General features: G+C 38.7%; 1 protein-coding gene across 3 annotated transcripts in view; it reads left to right on the forward strand.

The window, feature by feature from the left end:
• Positions 1-16,313, forward strand: part of VPS13B (vacuolar protein sorting 13 homolog B) — a 1,074,400-nt gene that overhangs the window by 1,031,565 nt on the left and 26,522 nt on the right. For all 3 annotated transcript variants that reach the window (XM_044668639.1, XM_044668631.1, XM_044668624.1), the window contains exons 52-54: positions 201-328; positions 563-762; positions 14,555-14,673. In XM_044668639.1, the coding sequence (XP_044524574.1) occupies positions 201-328; positions 563-762; positions 14,555-14,673 (447 nt within the window). The remainder of the gene's footprint in view (positions 1-200; positions 329-562; positions 763-14,554; positions 14,674-16,313) is intronic.

Genomic DNA, 16,313 nt, shown 5'->3' on the forward strand with positions numbered 1-16,313 from the left:
GATGTAAGATCAAACTTTGTTCTGCAGTCTTTTGTTCTTACAGTCTTTTAGAGAAATGTTTGGGGCAATGAGAGGTTAAATGATTCACCTCTAAGCCAGGATGTGTCTTGGTACTCCTGACTCTTGTTTACTACTTATACCTTATGGCAGAATACCACAAACCCCAAATATTCCAAATTATTTCTTCTTTTTTCTTTCAGGGCCATAGCACTGACTCATCAGCAATATTTTGGAGTCACTTACTTAACCCTCACAGAAGATCCTAGTCCTCGAATCATTCTCCACAACAAATGTCCAGTTACAATGCTGATAAGGGAAAATATAAAAGGTATTTCTTTATATTTTCTGTAGACATTAAATTCTATAGCAACTGCATCTTTTGGGCCAGTATAGAATATATAAATGGTTTCCAGTGGGTTTGTGAAGGGTTATCCAGAAACATTCTCTCTTTGCAAATGGTGTCAGGTACATGATACTGAAGTCTGATGTAGCTATGTCTTTCAATTATAAGACCATTTGATCTGTTTTAAAAGTATAATGAAAGTATTTTTGAACATTTCAGATACTCCAAAGTTTCAAGTCTACTGTAGAAAAATTCCAGCTGAATGCTCGATTCATCATGAATTGTATCATCAGATCTCCAGCTATCCTGACTGTAGGACTAAAGATTTACTTCCTAGCCTTATGCTGAAAGTTGTGCCACTGGATGACATAACAACCGAATGGAGTGATTTCATTGACATTAACAATCAGGGAACACAGGTTAGTATGTCAAATATATTCCTGTTGTACCAAAGGATTGCCTTGCTTTGTCTTCACATATATGGGTTTTTTTAATTTTTATTTTGAATATTTTCCTATAGTTACATATTTCATGTTTTTTCCCTCTCCCCCAAAACTCCCCCCCCCCCCGCAGCCAACACACAATTCCACTGATTAAGACCTAATTCCATATTATTGATAGTTGGACTAGAGTTATCATTTAGTGTCTTCATACCTGTAACTTTTTAAAGAAAACTACACACTTTGTGAATCTAATTCTTTGAACCCAAGTGGTAAAACTTTATATTCCTTCTGAATTGTATTTAATTAAATTCAGTGGAAAATCTGGAGGGATCATTAAAGTGGCATGTGCCCCAATTTCTACTTCATATATCTAAATTCAATGAAGATAATTACCCTGATCTGTCTTTAGAACTAAAGGCTATTTCTTTGAGTGACAAAAGTTGAGGAGATCATCTCTATCATTGTACTGACTTGAGATTTTATGGCATTTTAATTCTACTTTGCCTAGGCTGTCTTTGAATTTCATGTCTCCCTAGATCAAGGGCCAAGGGAAAGCCCCTCGAAGACAGACTCCCTATTACACAAGGGCTGCTTCCTTTCATCAGAGGAGCAGCTCCCTTCTCTCTCTTGTGATTTATATGCCCTAGTGTATCACAGAAGGGTTGTCTGAGAGAATCTGAAACAATTCTTCTTTCACAATATGAAGAAAATGATGATCTGGTGGGCATATGGCACACAGCTCCTCAAAGATTAATGGGAACATGAGACTTTGTTGGGGTCCAAAGACCACTGTCAGTAAGGGTGCAGGAATGAGCACCTTCTCTCAGCTTTGAAGCATCCCTGACTACAAAGGATTGGGGAAATGCAGAGGGAAAAGAAATAACCAAAAATAAGACTTGCCAGACCTGATCCTGATGCTCAAAGAATTCCCTGGACATTTATAAAGGTTTCAAAGAATCTCACAAACAGAATCACTGACTTCTCGGGACCTTTGTGACTCAGAGTATTTTACTTCATTTCTAGAGTGGAGATAGGAAAGATTCTCAGTGCAAGAGAAAGAATGGAATGTACATATTGGAATTCTTCCCTATGCCTCTTATATTCATATTCTTTCAACTCTGACAACAAAGTTTCTGAAAATGAAGAAGACCACTAGAACATAAGGGTTTTTGCTTGTTTGTTTTTTAATGGAAGTATTATTTTAATTAATTTTTACTTTTTTAATAGTAGAAGTATTATTGTTGTTCTGGTCCAGACCCAACTCAGACATATTCTGTGGTCAAAAGAAGTCTCCCTATCAACTGCTCAGAAAGAATATTAAGCAAAGCTGCAGCATTGATTCAGCCAAGCATAGCTCCCCACATCTCTCCATTTGGCATGGTGTTGTGCCTAGTTAACAGAAGATGTGGACTCACACAGTGGTGGGACAGTCATCTATCCTGAGGGATGCTGACTACCCATGCAGAGCTGCTCTAGTCCTTTGGCAGCCAGGAAGCCACATCAGCAGTTAGAGCTTTAGTCCTTTGGACCAATGAGCTCGCCTTTTTAAGGAAAAGGCCTTTCCCCTAGCCTCTGTGGAACAGATGTTGCTGCTGCTACTCCAGTTATACTACTTCTTAGTGGTGCTTTAGGTTTGAAAGGCCAAATGCTTGTCAGTTAGTAACATGACAACAGCTCAAATGATGTCATCTTTCAGGAATGCACATTTGAAGAAGAGAATAGAACGTTACAGAAAATGCACTGGCCTAGAGGCAGGAAGCCTAGGCTATAGTCTTAGAATTTCAAAACTCCGAGGTGCCTCTGGGGCCACCAAAGTCAACTCTTTCCTGAAGAAGAACTCCTAACACAATCTGTCCAACAAGGAGCCATTCAGCCTCCTTTTGAAGACTGCCAGTGAGAGAGAGCCTGCTAACTCTTGAGGCAACCCAGTCCACTTTAGGAGAGTTCTAAGAGTTGGAAAGTTTTCTCTCTTAAATTAAAACATTTCTTCCCTCCTCCATGGCAGCTGACTTCCACCTATGGCTCCCTGTCCACCTTCTGAGGTCTGATTTCTCTTCCATATAATAGCCTCTGAATTACTTATAGATAGATTTCATGGCCTCCTAAGACTAAACATTTCTAGAAGAAACCTCTGCAGGTATTTCAGCTGGTCCTAGCATGCCATTGTCTCCAGTTCCCTTACCATCCTGGCTCTGCCACATACTTCAACTTTATGTAACTCAGTTTCCTTTTACGTAACATGGTTGGGGGGAGGCCTGGATTAGATGGTCTCTGAGATACCCTCCAACTCTTAAGTGCTTTGACTCTAAATTTGAAGTGTTTATGTTATAAAATCATGGTCAAAAAAGTCTAGCATGCCTTTATTGTCTTCTTTCCTTGTTATTTCTGTCTTGTAGTCCCTACATCGGTGACCCTTCTTTCTAGCCCTGGACGTTCCTTCTTTCACACCCTCTTGTATATTCTCATGTAGAAGAAGGAATAAGCATGCTCATTACTCCCTATTTGCCCTGCCAGACCGTCTCTCTGTTGTCGTCACTAAGCAGCCGTTCTCCCTTTAAAGTTTCATTCCATCCAGATATAGTTGAGTGTCACACTTATTTTCTGCCCTTCATATCATTCTCCCTCCTATCTCAAGGACTAAGAGCCTTCCTCTACCTCCAAGCCCCTGCTTTTATACTAGTGGACTTAATAGATAGACATGGTGGTATTCTCTCAAACTCCACAGCCTCCCAATTCATTGATCTTAACTCTTTTGACCTACTCTTCTTTGGGCCAGGCTTGATTTGTGATGGTTCAGTGGTTCTTCCTCAAAATTAGAATGAAATAAGACCCCCCACAAAGTATATGACATTTGACTTTAAAAAATCATTTAATAATAGCATGGAAAGGATATACAATAAAGATAGGTGCAATTCACGTGAGCACAGCTCCCCACATTTCTTGTCTTTGCCGTGGTGGCATCCCTGGTCAATCAACAAACATTTATTAATTATTTCTTATATGATAGATACTGTGATAGACCCTAGGAACACGAAGACAAGAATGAAAGTCTCTTCCCTCAAAGGGCTTATATTCTATCAACATATAAAAATGTAGTATGTATATATACACACGTAGAGATATTGCATATAGTAGGTGTCTTATATCATCTGAAACAATGGGGACTTTTAAATGACCAAATGTAAGTAGCTATGAAGTCATTCTAAACAAGAATTATTCATAAGTAGGATTTATTTAAAACCATCAGCAGGTATTATCTGCAATGGGGATAAGTTAGAGACCATCCTAAATAAGATCAGAAGAGAAGCAAGGATGCCCATTATAACTACTATTATTTAATACTGTACTAGAAATGCTAGCAGTAGCATTACCATAGGCATCACTTAGACACTTCCTAGCTGTGTGACCCTGGACAAGTCACTTAGCCCCCATTGCCCAGCCCTTACCACTCTTCTGCCTTGGAGCCAATTCACACTACTGATTCTAAGACAGAAGGGAAGGGCATTTTAAGAAACATGGGCACTGACTCCCATTTTTCATTTTCTTATCAACACACTTCTGGGTTGTTTATTGTGGTAGCCTCCTAATTATTAGTCTCTCTGACTCTAGTCTCTTCCCTTTCCAACCCATCCTCCACACTATTGCTAAATGGATATTCCTCAACCATACGTCAGTCCTGTTTCTAAAGACTTTTTACTGTCTTAGGATAAACTACAAACTCTTGTTTAGTTTTTAAAGCTCTCCACAATCTATATCCAGCCTAACTTCATATTGTTCCTACTCACACCCTCTCCATCCCAGCCAAGTGGGCTTCCTTGCCGTTCCCCTTCTACAGTGTTCCATTTCCTGCCTCCATCCTCTTGCTCACATTTGAATTATATTCAGTTGAATTATCTTCAATATGGGATGAGTTAGATGGCTCCTTATAGATCATGAAGCAGTGTGGGTTTTTTGGTTTGTTTGATTTGGGTTTTGCATTTGTATCTCCAGCACCTAGCAACATACCTGGCACATAATTATAGGTACTTAAAATGCTTGTTGATTTGCTTGAACAATTACAGTAACTAGCAACTTGCCACCTCATAAGGCAGTTCCTTCCATTATTGGACATTTCTCATGATCAGACCCTTCTTTACAATGTGCCAAAATTTTTCTCCCTGTTACTTCCAACTACCAGTCCTTATTCTGCCACATGAAGCTAGTTGGAATACATCTAATCCATTTTCCAAAGGAAAGCTCTTCAAATATTCAAAGACTGCTATCATACCTTCTCTTTTCTAGGCTAGACAACACCCATCCTTTAATCATTGTTCACTTGATCTGGTTCCCAGACCCCTCATGCCACTGCCCTTACCTCTCAAAATGCTCTGGGTAAAAATGTCCCTTTTTAAAGGCAGTGCCCAGAACTGAACACAGAACTCCAAATGTTGTCTAACTCAGATGATTACCTTTCTCTGCGAGTGTCATACTTTTGTTAATACCATCCAAGACCACATTAAGTAGTTAGCAGTTTTGTCAGACCATTGGCTCATGGTAAGCTTGTGACTAAAACTTCCAAGCTTTTTCACATAAACAGTATTCAAGCCAAATCTTCCCCACCCTTTATTCCTTTTTTTTTTTTAACCTAAAGGCAAGACTTTACATTTATATCTGAACCAATAGGACTGTCCAACAATCAAAATTTCTAAAAATGACTTTTCTTGTTAAGTAATAATTTTCCTGTCAGTGGAAGTATCTGAATAGGAACTAGTTGATGATGTGGGGAGAGTGGGGAGGAGAAATTATCTATACTACTTATGTTGAGGGAATTCTTGTTTAAAATAGGTTTTGCCAAATGAACCCTGAAGTCTTTTCCTGTTCCCAGATCATGATCCTAAAAAGATTTTTTTGGTAAAAAGCAGAGGGAGGGAAAAAAATCACTATCTACTGTCTTCTATTCATCCTTGGGGAATGGGAGAGTGCAGGGTGCACCTGAGGGAGGATCTGCACCTTGACTGTACTTTGAATTCAGTTAAATTCAACAAACATCTATTAAGTACTCAATATGTTGAAGGCACTGTGCTAGGTATTGAGAATGCATAACTGAGAAATGAAAATACTTTGAACAACATCATCTCTGACTGTACCTAAACTTCCACTCATATCCAGTTGAAAGTAATCCTAAAGAACTCTAAGCCCAGTTAAATTTTCCAATTAGATTCAACAATTTTTTTTTAATCCTTACCTTTTGTCTTAGTTTCAGTTCTAAGACAGAATAGCAGCAAGGACTAGGTAATTGAGGTTAAATGGCCTGCCCAGGGTCACACAGCTAAGAAGCATCTAAGGTCAGATTTGAACCCAGCTCTTCCCAACTCTAGGACTGGTGCTCTATCCCCTGTGCTATCTAGCTGGCCCTTAATTCAACAAATATTGAGTACCTTTATCTGAGCACCTTCCTAGACCTCCATCTCTGCTGCCCTGAGCAGACTCTAGAAGTCTGGGAGCAATCAATAGAACAGCTTCAAAATCTGAATATAGGTAGTTTGGGGCTCTTTGAAAGAGAAGAATTTCACATAAGCTAATAATAATAAGCTAATACGGCTCACACGGGAGTGATCTGGGTGTGGGGGGGATTGGCCTAAGCCTCAGGGTAGCTTTTGTCACTTGAAATTCCCTGAAATCTTTTTCTTCTCTAGGAAAACTGCTTGGGAAGTCTAGAAGAAATCATCCAATGCTTTTCCTTCAATGTATTCTTTTAGAATTTTTAGGAAGACCTTACTCATCTAGGAAAGAGGTATCTCTTAAACTTAGCGTGCCTTCAGACAGCATCTGTGACACTTGGTACTAATGAGGACATTCAGAGAGGATTATGTATCTCTACTTAAATCATCTTCAATTTGTACCAAAATGTGAAATTCATACTTTTAAAAAAATTGTGGAGGCAGCTAGGTAGCACAGTGGACAGAGCACCAGGCTTGGAGACAGGACATCCTGGGTATTCAAATCTGGCCTCAGACACTAACTAGCTGTGTGACCCTGGGCTAGGCACTTAACCCCAGTTACCTAACTCTTACTGTTCTTCTGCCTTAGAATTGATACTTATTATCAATTCTTAGAAAGAAAGAAAGGGCTTTTTTTTTTTTAATTGTCAGGTATAAGTTTATTATAAATATAATTGTATACATAGAAATCTATAACCTCTTAAGAAGTTATCAAAACTAATCACATTGATAGACAGAGCAGAATGAGCAATGGAAAGAGTAATAAATTTGGAATCCATTTTAAGGCAACAGGTGTTCATTCAGCATCTATGCTGTGGCGAAATTTGCTAAACACTGGAATCAGAACTGAGTTCAAGGGGGCAGCTGCGTGGCTCAGTGGATTGAGAGCCAGGCCTAGAGATGGGAGGTCCTGGGTTCTGTAAGAATTAAAATTTAGTTATTATATTTATATATTAAAATTATGTGGCCGCCAGGAATCAACAATTCAGGTTGATTCCGCAATTAAATCAGACCCAAGTCAGCATCGGGTTGAGGAGTTTATTTACAATCAGGAAGGTGAGTAGGGATAAAGAGAAGAGGGAGGTTAGAAGTCTAAATAAATGAAGCTGTAAGCCACAAGGCCCAACAGCCGGATAGGCAGAGTTTAGAATTGGCCAACTAGGCCAAGGAAGCCAGCCTAACTTACCCACGTGACAATACAGAGCATAAGCTGACTGTGGTCTCAGGAGATGCTTCTTCCTCTAGTTCCAGACGACAACTGCCCCCACAGGAAGTTCACTAACTTACTTAAAGAGAACGTGTCTTTCATCACTTCCTGTGGTCCACCTCTAATTCAAATGGACAAATGGCAGTTTCTACATTGATTTGGACTGCCCAAAGGGCAGTCCCTTATTCTTGATTTGTTACTTATTGTCACGTGTGGGTAACTCGTCTCCCCTCCCCACTAAGGGAGGTGGGAGTGACATCATTAGCACGCCTGGGTTGGGTAGATTTTTGACTATTAATGGGATCGAGCTAATTCTATTTACACAGTTCAAATCTGGACTCATACACTTCCTAGCTGTGTGACCCTGGGCAAGTCACTTAATCCCCATTGCCTATCTCTTACCACTCTTCTGCCTTAGAATAAATACACGGTATTGATTCTAAGACAAAAGGTAAGGGTTTAAAAAAAAAAACTGGGTTCAAATCTAAGCTTTTGCCACTTATGACTTTGGGCAAAGAATTGAATCTCACTAGGCCTGGGTTTTCCTCATCTCTTAAATCAGGTTAGTTTAGATCTGTGTTGGCGAACGTATGCCACACGTGTTGGAGCATGCCGGAAGGGACTGCTCCCCTCCCCCTCTCCTTATGCCTGAGGACGTTTCTCACATGACCCACCCCTCTGCCCAGCAACCCAATGGGAGCGCTTCCTCCCTTGTCTGGGGTAAGGCAGGGGGCTCATATGCAGTGTGAGAGTTGCCCTTTGGTCACTCAGTCTCTAAAAGGTTCACCATCACTGGTCTAGATGATCTCCAAGGTTTCTTTCTAGCTCTGAATCTGTAGTTAATGAGCCAGCTGCTTCAAACTTCAAAGGATCTATGATTTAATCAGTAGACTCCCTTCTCTGACATATATGGCAACCTCTCCAGGCCTAAGAAAGATATTTTATGAGCTTGCATAACCCAAATCATTCAGCATGTGGTGACCTGGTGATAATGAGTTTGTCTACGTTCACCTAGTGTTATCCTCAGACTGCCCACGCAGAATCTGTTGCTAATCTGGAATTGGAGCCTTCCCTTCTAGGCCTGGGCCTGCCAGACATTTCGGTCCACCAACATAATCTTTGAGAATCTAAGACTCTCTCCATGTTGCCGTGAGGCATCAGAGGAGGACTCCAGTGGCCTGGTAGCCATCGTGCCACACAGAGAATAGGGTGGAGTTCCTGCCTGATCTGATTGTAATCTAAAAAAGGTTTTATTGACCTAAAAGGCTTAAAAAAAAAAAAAAAAAAGAATGTTTGCCAAATGTTCCTTACATACCCTTTATGAAGGTTATATTAGTTTCCAGTAAGGGTACCTAATAGTCCCATCAGTTGGTAAGTGGATAAGACACTTCCAAATGAACAAAGCACAAATAGCCAAACTTAGATTGTGACCATTCAGGCAATCATCATTAATCATTTCTGTTTTTTCTGACTCAAAACTGTCTAGCGGTCCTCATAGCCATCCAAAAACAGTTGGTTTTTCATAGTAGAGTATCTTTTTTGCTTTTCTCATTGGTCGATAACATTGTTCTGAGTAGGTGGTACCAGTTTAGAAAGATGGCAGAGTCTGGCTTCCCTCCTGATAGGCAGGGGTGGTGCTTAGACAGCTAAGAGGTAGGAGTCACGTTCTGTTTCTGACTGCCACAAGCCTTCTGGGGGACTTGGCTGTAGGTTCTGTTCCTGATTTTTTTCTGTCCATCAACCAAAGATGGTAATACATGTTAGTGAAATGGGAGGTTCCCTACTAGGGGAAACATGACCACGATTAAGCCCAATTCTACTGGACAAAGAAATGGAAAAGATCTGGCTCTGCTTCTTAAGGCACGTTAAGTGGCACAAAGGAACATACACTGGCTCTAAAAACCACACAGTGGCCCTGCTAGAGCCCAGAAGTAGGACTGTGATGCCCAAGCTATGTACTCTTTGCCCAGCAGAGGAAGGCAAAGCAATGTGTTGGGGAAATATGTACTATTTGGGCTTCGCCTCCCAAACAGCAGGCTGGCATTTAGTCACTGGTCGGATATAGAACTAACGCTTGGACAAGAATCAAACATTCACAATGGTTGACAGCATGCTTGTTTATACTTTCATACAGAGCAACACAACTGAGACAAAGAATGTTAGTATTTACAGCAGTATTTATACCAGCTTTATAAGAAATGTAGAACCTAAAAATATGGAAGGGACAGGAAATATGATAGGGAAGAACTTTAATTTGGGAGTTATGACAATAAAGGAATGAAAATCTTTACAAATCTCTATTTAGATTGCTCAATATATCTGGGGTGGGAAGAGAGAGAGGAGGGAAGGAAGGGGAAAAGGAGGGGAGAATTTAGAATTCTAAATTTTTTAAAAAGGTTTTTTAAATTGTTTTTAGATGTAAATGGGAAAAAAATTAAATGCTACTTTAAAATGAAAAAAAAATTGATTTACACAAGCCACATAAGACTGAATCAACCCACCTTGGTTTTTTCCCCTTCATCTGTTAATGGAATCAAATGGAACCTTACTAGTACTTCATAAAAAAAATGGAAATGAATTGCTTAGAGCTACTGAAAAGGAGAATCAGTGTTTCTGTTGCTCTCACATCAGTTGTAGGGAAAGAAACAGCCATCCTGTTGGATGCTGTCTCCAAAAAAATTACTTATGTAGTTCAAGGTACCCATTTATTAGTCTATCAAAAGAACTTTTGGAGGTGGGAGGAGGTTGACACTTACCTTATTTTTGTTATTTGACACATAAGAGTTGCTCATTCCACAAGATTTTAAAAGTCAGTTTTCTTTTTAACAAAATTTTTAATCTCTTTGTTTTCACATTGCCTTCATTTTTAAACAAATCTCTTCCCTTTCTCCTACCCAAATAATGAATCCATCTCCTATAACAGTTTTTTTTTTTAAACCCTTGTACTTCGGTGTATTGTCTCATAGGTGGAAGATTGGTAAGGGTGGGCAATGGGGGTCAAGTGACTTGCCCAGGGTCACACAGCTGGGAAGTGGCTGAGGCCAGGTTTGAACCTAGGACCTCCTGTCTCTAGGCCTGGCTCTCACTCCACTGAGCTACCCAGCTGCCCCACCCTATAACAGTTTTTTAAAGGAAAAAATAACAGTTCAGCAAAACTAATAAATATATCAGTAGAATCTGAGAGTATATTCTATTTTCTCATGTTCCTTGGTTTCACAGAGAAGGGAAGGAATATTTTTCCTTTCTCTTTTTGTTTGTTACAATCGTTGTATATATTATTTTCCTTACTTCAAATTGTAGCAATTCATGTCTTTCTGTGGTTCTTTGTTATTCTTTATATTAATAACTTCTCACCACACAGTAATATTCCATTACATTTATGGACCACAGTTTCTTTTTGCCTTTCTTCAAGCAATGGGCACCTATTTTGTGCTCAAACCTTGGCCACTATAAACATTTTGATGTATAGAGAGCCTTTGTTTTTCTTTGACCTCTTGGCTATATCCTGAGCAATGGGCTCTCTGGATCAAAGAGCATGGACATATTTGTCATCTTCTTAGCTTTATTTCATACTACTTTCCAGAATGATTTCCCAACCTCATCAACAGTACATTAGAATGTTATCTTCACAAAGCCCCTCCAAAACTGATTTATTCTCATCCTTTCTTATCATTACCAGATTGCTAGGGGTGAGGTAAAACCTCAGCATTGTGTTGATTTGTATTTTTCTCATTGTTAGTGATTTACAGTAGTCTTTCATACAATTGTTAATATTTTGCAGTTTTTCCTTTGAGAAATATTTGCTTTTTTTCTTCAACCTTTGATCCTTTTGGGGAATGACTCTAGGTCATATATATTTATGTTTATCCCTAGAGAGCCTGGAAAACAAGCCTTTATCAAAGATATTTGATACAAAGTTGTTGTTGCTTTTTCCAAATTGATGGCTTCTCTTGAAAATTACATTTCCAGTCAACATTTAGGCCAGGATCCTGAGCTTTCCTCTTAGTCTCACTCCAAGCCCAAGAATCAGCCTGCAATTTTTATACTCAGAGTATTCTATGGGGACTTTTCTACCTCCAAAATCCATTGTATTCTCCTGGGAGTACAGAAGGGTTTGAGGACTGTAATGCAAAAGTTGCAAGAGAGGGTTTTGCTCTTGCAGGGGGCTAACTGAACATTTCTGGCAGTTAGAAGCCTTAGAATTCTGAGAGAGTGGAGTTGGTCCCTGATGCTTGAACAGAGCAGAAGGATCAACCAGAGCTCTATTTTGTCTTTCAGTTTGCTCTGGCCAGTGTTTGTCTCTGGACAATTTGTACCTAGCTAATTTCTCTGGACCTCTCTCTGACCTTCTCCATATTATTTCCCTGTTTTCCCTGCCTGTTTTCCCGGGGCTCTGGGAGGCAGGGTGGCTTTTGGATTTTTAGTGAAAAGACTTTGTGGGTTTAGTTTTCCCCAATAGGCAAGTAGGACATCCTTGAATTCAAACTATCCCTTTAGTATACCCTCTACCTTAAAAGCAGCCAAATCTTCCCAGGCTGAGAGAGCAGGTTCTCTCTCAGTCTAACCCATTCCTGTGACCCTCCCCCATCTTGAGTTTTCTCCCTAGCAGCTGTCAGAAACCCAAACCCCTCTCTCCTTCTTGACCAACCCTGAACATTAATAAAAACCCTTGTTTACCTAATCAAACCCTCTGGAGAATCTTTGTGTTGAAGAAATTAGGCAAGGGTGAAGGGGAACGAATAAATCTCTTTATTTCCTGAGGGAAACTGGAGGCATCCATCTTGGGAGGAAGTAGTTGGCCAATGCTTCCTCCTGAATCCCTTCAGTTTCATTGATAGGGAGGAGCCTTGTGACTCCTCCTTTGAGGATTTGAGAAACTGACAAGAAAGCTCTCAAGTCAGATTCAAACCACTTCTGTCTGGCCCTATTCCTTGTGTCTGTAAAAGTACCTTTCCTGCCTGGAAGGGTTCAGCCTATTACCCCAATATCCTCTGTCTCTAGCTTGGGTGTCTAGTCTGTGTCAACTGCCTCTCCCGAACACCTTACCCTGTACCCTTACCGTCTTAACACTGCCTTGTCCATTCCTCCCTAAACCCAGCCATCCCTTTTATTCCTCTCCTATTACCTCAATCACTTTTACCCCTCCATCACTCAGCAAGGGAAGGAGATCACCCCCTAACTTTAGTGTACCCCCCTTTTATCCATAACAGGACACATGGGACTGTAGAATGTTATGTAAGGTCTTATGTATAGCTTTACTATCTTCCTACCTATGTGACTTTTGCCTGAAATGGGAGAAAAATCACTGGTAGTTTTGTGACAAATTACATCAAATTAACTAAACAATTTGAATATTACAACCAAAGATGTAAATCACAAACTATACAAGAAGACCTGCCCATCCTGTGAGTTTCTTGTTCATGTCTACCCATAAGTTCACTATGGGAATCCAACCAACCTACTAGAGGCCTCCCTTCCTATTCCTGACATCATGGGGGAAGGAGAAGGGAGAAAATATTTATTAAGCACCTTCTGTGATAATACATTCACATTTTGTTTTAAGATGGCAGAGTAAGCTCTTTTTTCAGAGACATTTGTTTCTCTTACCAAAATCCATGTAACAAATTTCATTGAAGTTGACCAATTAAAAAGTATTTAATGAGTATCTTTTGGACACAGAAAATGGTGCTAGCTGTATTTTTTTTAATGCATAGAATATATCCATTTGATCTTAATTGGCTGCCATTTTGTTTCAAGATGGAAATTTAACCGAATATATGTAAACCATTTAGTACCAAAGTTTTAAAAAATCAGTCAACTTCTAAGAGTCTAGTGATGTAGAATAGCAACATAAAATACAGAGTGGTCAATTCAAAGAGAAGGCACTTCAAAATCATTTTTAATTTATGTCATTTAATTGTCTAGTAGTGGCATTCTTTCTTGGTTCTTTGACTTCTCCAATGTGATCCCCCTACTGCTTCCTTTATTTGGTATCAGGGCATTAACTCAGATTGATTCTATTAATCTTGTTTATGATTTAAAAAAAAAACAAAACCCTTGAACAAAAGTTATATTACACATCTTCAAAAATAATTCTTCAGGGGCAGCTGGGTAGCTCAGTGGATTGAGAGCCAGGCCTAGAGACGGGAGGTCCTAGGTTCAAATCTGGCCTCAGACACTTCCCAGCTGTGTGACCCTGGGCAAGTCACTTGACCCCCATTGCCTACCCTTACCAATCTTCCACCTATAAGTCAATACACAGAAGTTAAGGGTTAAAAAAAAAAAAAAAAATAAAAATAATTCTTCAAACCCTGCTTGCAGCAGCCCTTTTCCTTGGCCTCAGGTAACCTGATTGGGAACATAGTATCTCAGGAATTATTTTTCAGATTATCCGGTACTAATTCCAAACATCCATTTTACAGTATTAGTATTTAATGTTGAAAGGACATCTGTTCTGTTGGAATCTGACTTCATACAACTTTTTTTTAAAAGCACTTGGGCCTTTCTCTCATGGACTCTGGCTAAAAGATCACTAAATTTTTGACTCAAGGCAAATAAAGCTTAGTACTCATCTGACCTTCCTATACCGTGTCATTGTTACTGGGGAGGCTAATGAAGTCTTGCCCGTAGGTTTTCATTTCAGTTTTTGGCGCCTTTCAGAATAGAAGGGCGGCCCCGAGCTGGTTTGTCAGCACTCAAAGAACCTTGAAACATTATGTAGTTAAGTTCAAGCTCTAAGTTTGTTTTTCTTCCAGAAAGATTCATAGACTCACAAAAAGCTGTAGGGCCAAGCTCCACCCCAATCAAAATGTATTTGCCAGTCCCAGAGAAGCAAGGGATGAAGAAGCTCATGCCCCCTCATCCATCATTTTTCCACTGTGAACCTTACAGCTGAATAATAAAAATCTGGATTTGATATTTTTTTCATTTGCAAGTCAGCTGAATAGCATGTCCGCATGGATATAAGGAAATATAAGCAGGAAGTGCCCATGGTATTAAATCAGGATGTGAGATGTTGAAAATTATCCATTTCAGTAGCATTTTTCATCTTTTACATTAAAATTTGAACATTCCTTTTTAGGTTTTGTTCTTGACTGGTTTTGGCTGCGTGTATGTGGACATCACTCATGAGTGTGGTACAGTAATCATAACAATGGCCCCAGAAGGAAAAGCGGGACCAATCTTAACCAATGCCAACAGGTAGGTTTAGTTTTTTAGTAATCAAAGAGCATGCATTTTAATTATAAAGCAATTTAAATGTTGTATTTTATTTTTCTTTGTTGCCCCTCTATGTATTTAACATATCATGTTACAACAAATAAAGGCCTGGCCTTAGAGTCAGGAAGACCTACATTTAAGTCTTACCTCCGACACATTATCTCTGTCAATTGAACAACTCTCTAGGACTGTAAGCTGCAGGTGAGCTTCTCATTGTAATTTGGAGGGAGTTTCTACAAGAGTTCTTTATATTTATGGCATCACAGGTCCAGACCTCTCTTCTATCCTTCACAGCCCACTCCTCAAGTGGCTTTTGGTTAAAGGTTATATAATTCATAGGAGAGTATCATATCATTGCCAAATGGATAGCACTTATAATTGATTACACTAAAATAGCTTTCTTGTGTACCAAGTAAAATTCATCTGTGATGAGTTTCATAGGCTACTTAACAAATTAGAGCTTACATCCTTGCAGTATATACTTTGGCACAAGGTACAAATTACCCTTTGTTTAACCACATGTCTATATGGCAATTTGGAATTATAAGTTAGATTCCATAGATATGAGAGATGCAACAGAAATACAAGTATTTACCAGCAAATATAATAGGATATGTTCCCTTCCTGGGCCATTTTTGGCTACCAGAAGAACATGTTTTAAAGATACAAAATATGAATATTGAGTAGTTGTATCTTAACATATACTTAATTTTCTAAAGTACTTTGCTTTTCTTTAGGAATATAATATCATCAATTTTTAATCTCCTAGAACAGATTTTGTATCTCATTCAGACAGAGGTGAATTTGACCTTTCTACTGCTTATGAAGAAAGGAAGTAGAAAAAACATTCACATAAACACTGTCGGACTATAAATGCTAAATTACCTAAGAAAATAAAATTTTAAATATAAGCATTTTAAAATTATTTCTACATATGGTAACTTTAATAAGCTCATCTTGAATGTTTTATATCTTTTTTTAAACCTTTCCCTAAATGTGCCTGTAAGGCAAAAATATATTAATCCAATTTAAATGCATATATATGTCCAAGGTCATATGTACATCTGTGATCATAGTCACATAGATTTGAAAGAAATCTTTTTTTTTAATTTTTTTAAAAAAACCCTTACCTTCCATCTTAGAATCAATACTTTATATTGGTTCCAAGGTGGAAGAATGATAAAGGCTAGGCAATGGGGGTGAAGTGACTTGCCCAAGATCACACAACTAAGAAGAGATTTAGAAGAAATCTTAAAGATAACATTAATAATACTAATTGTAGCCTTTATTTAATGCTTTATCATCTAGCCTATCTCTTTTGATAGAAATTAGGGTCTTAGAAGGGAAAGTGTAACAAAACTATGTTTTTAGTTAAGAGTAAATTTTTCACTAATTCACTTATTTTCAAATTTTTTCATTTTTTTGTTATTATAAATAGAATCCTACATTTTCTACTGGGAAAAAATTTTATATTGATATATCTTTAATTAGAGGAATTTGACTATTATAAACTTTCATTCTTGGTTCCATTATTCTCCCCCTATAGAAGTGCTTGTTTTTAATGCTTAAAACTGTTGTTCTCAAGAGATTGTTAAAAATGCCTGTTTCCTGAGTTTCCTGAG

Source organism: Gracilinanus agilis, chromosome 1 (assembly GCF_016433145.1).
Source record: "Gracilinanus agilis isolate LMUSP501 chromosome 1, AgileGrace, whole genome shotgun sequence".
NCBI lineage: Eukaryota > Metazoa > Chordata > Mammalia > Didelphimorphia > Didelphidae > Gracilinanus > Gracilinanus agilis.